The 4,307-nt window shown below is 42.7% G+C and overlaps 1 protein-coding gene across 1 annotated transcript in view; it reads right to left on the reverse strand.

Annotated features, from left to right (window-relative positions):
- Positions 1-383: 383 nt before the first annotated feature.
- The window catches only part of LOC109292370 (guanine nucleotide-binding protein G(s) subunit alpha-like), a gene marked incomplete at its 5' end in the record, with an annotated part of 97,976 nt that continues 94,052 nt past the window's right edge, over positions 384-4,307 (reverse strand). Inside the window, one exon of the mRNA XM_019509762.1 lies at positions 384-587. Coding sequence (XP_019365307.1) covers positions 511-587 — 77 coding nt within the window. The remainder of the gene's footprint in view (positions 588-4,307) is intronic.

Consider the following 4,307-nt stretch of genomic DNA (forward strand, 5'->3'; position numbering starts at 1 on the left):
CATCAATCTAACCAAACAACAGAGTAAAAAAAAAAAAAAAAAGACAGACAAAAAGAAAAGAAATATAACCTAGCACCCCAAAAATTCACAAATCAGAGCATAATGAAGATAGAACAAACATGGTGTTTGTTCCGGTAAGTAAAGAAAACTGTTCATTTGTACTCTAGTAAGAAAGAATGTTTATAGCTGTATGAACCAATGTGCTATAGCAAAGATAAATCAGTGTCATCCATGTTGTGAAAGAAAGCGTAGTAAAAACTTAGTCCTAATCAAGTCTGATACATGGAGCCCCAGTCAAATAATTGTATAGCAATCTCCCATATTTATTTTGGGACACAGCTCCCAATTAAACAGCATACCATAATATGTATTATTCCCCCCTAGCATACACATTCAAAGTCCATCAGTCCTAATATTAGGAAAAAAAATATACCAAGATACAATGCAAAATTAACCCCTCTCATATGGTACATACATCCAAAAGTATGTGGTGAAAATAAATGAAGGTACTTACTCAGCATTAAATCCATTCACATGTAAGATCCTCATCTGTTTGACTATTGTGCTTTTACCGGATTCACCAGCACCTAGAAAATGAAAGTAAATCAGTTTCAGATGGAAACATGAGTGATGCAGCAGCACAGCATACTTTTCTCTTCAGGGGCAAACCTAAAAAAAAAAAAAATGAATTACTCAGCACAAGAGCAAAAAAGTGAAGGAAAAAGAAGTAATTGTCACTGGAAGCTGCAGCTGTAGCTAAAAATAAATGCCCAGCTCAAGTCATGTGTCAGATCCAAATCTTGGATCATTTCACTGTCCATTTTTCCAGTTCAACGTCAAAAGTAGATTGAGGGGCCTGGAGGAACAGAGAAGTATAACTTCAAAATGCTGTGGAGAAGATGAAAACGAAAGGTCTGAATCTAGTTATTTTGTCACCACATACTAGTGAAGAGAAAGACCAAAATGGAGTCCCCGTTAGATTACAGTGCTTTTCAATTAAAACCTCAAAATCTTTTCCATTAAAGTTTTTTTTTTTTTCACACAGTAAAAAAACCCCTTTAATTTACACAAGATATGGAAATTGTTACCTGAAAATGGATAGCAGCCCCTTGTTCCTCCACTCAAAGAGCTACATAAAATCCCCCTCCTCCAACCTTAGTCTGCATCCTGTAAGCAAACTCCCCATCCTCTCCACATGCTCCAAACCACTCACAGCCCAATGGGTTGCAGAGAAGGCCCTCTCCAGACTGCATTGTCTGAATGGTATCCCCCCCACCCAGCCTCTTCCTCTGTCTCCACACTCGCTCTAAACTGCAGAGAAAGCTCCTTCACTTTTAGTGAGCTTCTTACAAGCAGCCCCATTCTATTTCTGCCCCACGGCTTACACCCCTACCAAAAAACACCTTCTAGTCTGCACATCGCACCCACTCTCTCTGCATATGAAAAGGATTCAGCAACAAAATTCAATTGAACCATCCCCACTCACAGATCAGTGGCTTTCTATGCAAAGCAGACAGACATTTTTTGCAGGAGTAAACCCTGACCTGGCAAAATATGCACGCAGATGCTCTTTCGCATCTTTCGGCTGCTTGTTTTCCCATGCTGTTAGCCTGGGTCTAACCAAGAGAAAGATTATACACAACTCGACAGGGTGGGTTCACAGAGGCACAGTTTGTTTTTAAGATGCCAGGCCTTCCCCAGCACATACTAACAGCAAGCACAAGCCTCCATTTTGAGCCTCACATTCAAAACTGTATTTTACAGTTTTATTTCAAAGTTCATTTTCTATCTATCACACTAACCTCTGCTCGCTTCTTTCCCTTCCCCCTTCTAGATGGATTCCCCTCCCCTGCTTCAAGACCCTCACAAACCAGTCCTCTTTCCAGACAAGCCACTCTAGGCATTTTGCTGCCCTAATCCCAAGCCTCACTCCTCTTTTTGTCCCCCTTTTCAATGACTCATGTATACAAGCAGGCTAAGAATAGCTTCTGCCCATCATTTTGCAGGTAGGTGAACATTAAACCTTACTGAGCCATTACAATAAACACAGATACAAACTACAGCATGCAATTAGGACATGCACCAAAACCAATCAAAAGGACAAATGTTTCCAGGTAAGAGATAGACTGGGTTTTCACAGCTGGAAATATCCTAGACATTGCAGTACATGTTGTATGTCCTAGGATCCTTCAGCAGATTGATTAATAAACACATTTCCCCTGTAACTTTACATTAGACAGATTGCAACATTTCATCTCAATTTCTGATCAATTTCTTTTTCTTTGCATTCTTTCCTTGAAAAAATATCATAGAAGTATGTGTGTCACTGACATGACAGAGTCTGAACTTTTAGTCATATAAAACATCTAGGGACTTATATAAAGCATCATACATTGGTCTGAGTAAGCCCATTTCCACAATTTGTTGACCACTGTGGGACAATAGGGGTACATTAGGGCCCTGTTCTTGCAAACACTTTTCACATGTGCTTAAAATTTACTACCATGAGCAGACCCATGGAGCACACACCTCTTCTCAGCGTTACAGATCCATCCAGCAAAAGGTACTGAACTGCACAGTTTTATTCTGAATGCATTTACAACACACTCTAATATTATTTTGTGCTTGCAGTGCTCCTCATTTGCCAACTGCAAGTGCTTTAAAAAGAAGGGTAACATCACAGACAGCCTTTTTTACGATTAATGTACGTAAGTTATGAGTTTCACATAATACAACAGCTACCATTTCAAATCACATCTAGGTTGTTCACAGGAAAAATAAATGTGAAGAGACCTTTTGAGCATCATAAACCGCCTGCAAATTTTCATTTTTATAAGTATCTGAACCATTTTCAGCTACCAAAGCTAAAAGAAGGCATATCAAAACCAACAGCCTTCTATTTTTGAGATCCTGTTACTTATTTAAGCCACCAAACCAATTTTTGAGATTTCCCTTTATGTACAGCATTCAGCCTGAGATATGGGAGGCTGGTTTCCCAGAAACTGAAAGCCAAGCTATACTGAAAAGAGGGGTTTTCTACTGAGAACACTGGCAAACCCTTCAGGGCTGCAGATGCTGCTGTAATTCTCCTAGTAATTTCTCCATTTATGTCAAGCCTCTTCCCTTCTTCAAATTAGCACTTTAAACATTTCACTAACAGTAACTTATTAAGTCTGCACCCCTGAAAAATTAATTTAAGATGTCACCAGAACCAATTCACAGTTTTACTGAGGCCTAACCTATCCTCCATACTAAAAATCCCTCAATACATTCCCAAGCAATACACTCTATAGGAGTAGAAATTGCCAGTATCTGTTATGCCACATCTTAAAACCTATTTTACCACAATAGGACTGCCTGGGAAACATTTTCTTATTTGTTCTTTGTTTTTAACACTGGGCCCTTTCAACACCTGTTCAACCTGCATTTCTAAATATATCTGCCGAAAACCAAAGCACATGCAAACAACTGAAATCAGCTGTTAAAATAATCTATCAAGACATACACCCTTCCCCAACACACTCAACCTTCATCTTATGCAGCATGAAGAAATAACACGCCAAACGAGACAGAGGACAGCGTATGTGGCCATGACCCTGTTAGTAACAGCCCATTACCCACCGCAACCCTGACATTACACTACACAGCTTCCCCTCCGCATGCATGGCCCCCACCCCATAACAGCCCGTCTTGTTCCTCTTCAGGATTAACATCCCTGCCACAGTCGCCCAAAATACTTTCCTCCTTCCTCTTTTCCAGCCCAATATGCTCCCCACCCCTTCAGAGGCTATTTGCCACTACCTCTCTCTTCCCCACCCTGGGGTGTAAGATTCATAGATGTCTGGGTCAGAAGGGACCTTAGCAGATCACCCAGTCCGACCCCCTGCCCAGGGCAGGGAAAAGCACTGGGGTAAAGGAAGGAGCGCTGGGGGTCATTTGCAAGGAGAGTAAGGTGCATTTATTTCCTCTGGAAGGGGGAGTTCCTCCCAGCCCCTCTCCCCAACAGCCAGTTGTGGGGGGAGGCCAAGTTCTCCCTTGCGCCGCAGCGGGAAGAGCCGGAGTAGGCCCCGAGGACCTGCCAGCTCTTCTGGGAAGCCTTTTCCCTGCATCATCTCCTCCCCGCTGCCCTCCAGGCTCCCTCGCTCCCCCTGGCCGGGGGCTGCGGGTCATCCCACAAAGAGCCACCTCTCCCCGGTCCCGGGCCCCCCCTTACCCAAGAGCAGCAGCCGGTGCGTGGCCCGGTAGACCTGCTTGTCCTTCTGCAGCTGCTTCTCGATTTTCTTGTTGGCCTCGCGCTGCGCCTTCTC

The sequence above is a fragment of the Gavialis gangeticus genome, unplaced genomic scaffold (genome assembly GCF_001723915.1).
Source record: "Gavialis gangeticus isolate Ggan-Ray unplaced genomic scaffold, GavGan_comp1, whole genome shotgun sequence".
NCBI classification, from domain to species: Eukaryota; Metazoa; Chordata; order Crocodylia; family Gavialidae; genus Gavialis; species Gavialis gangeticus.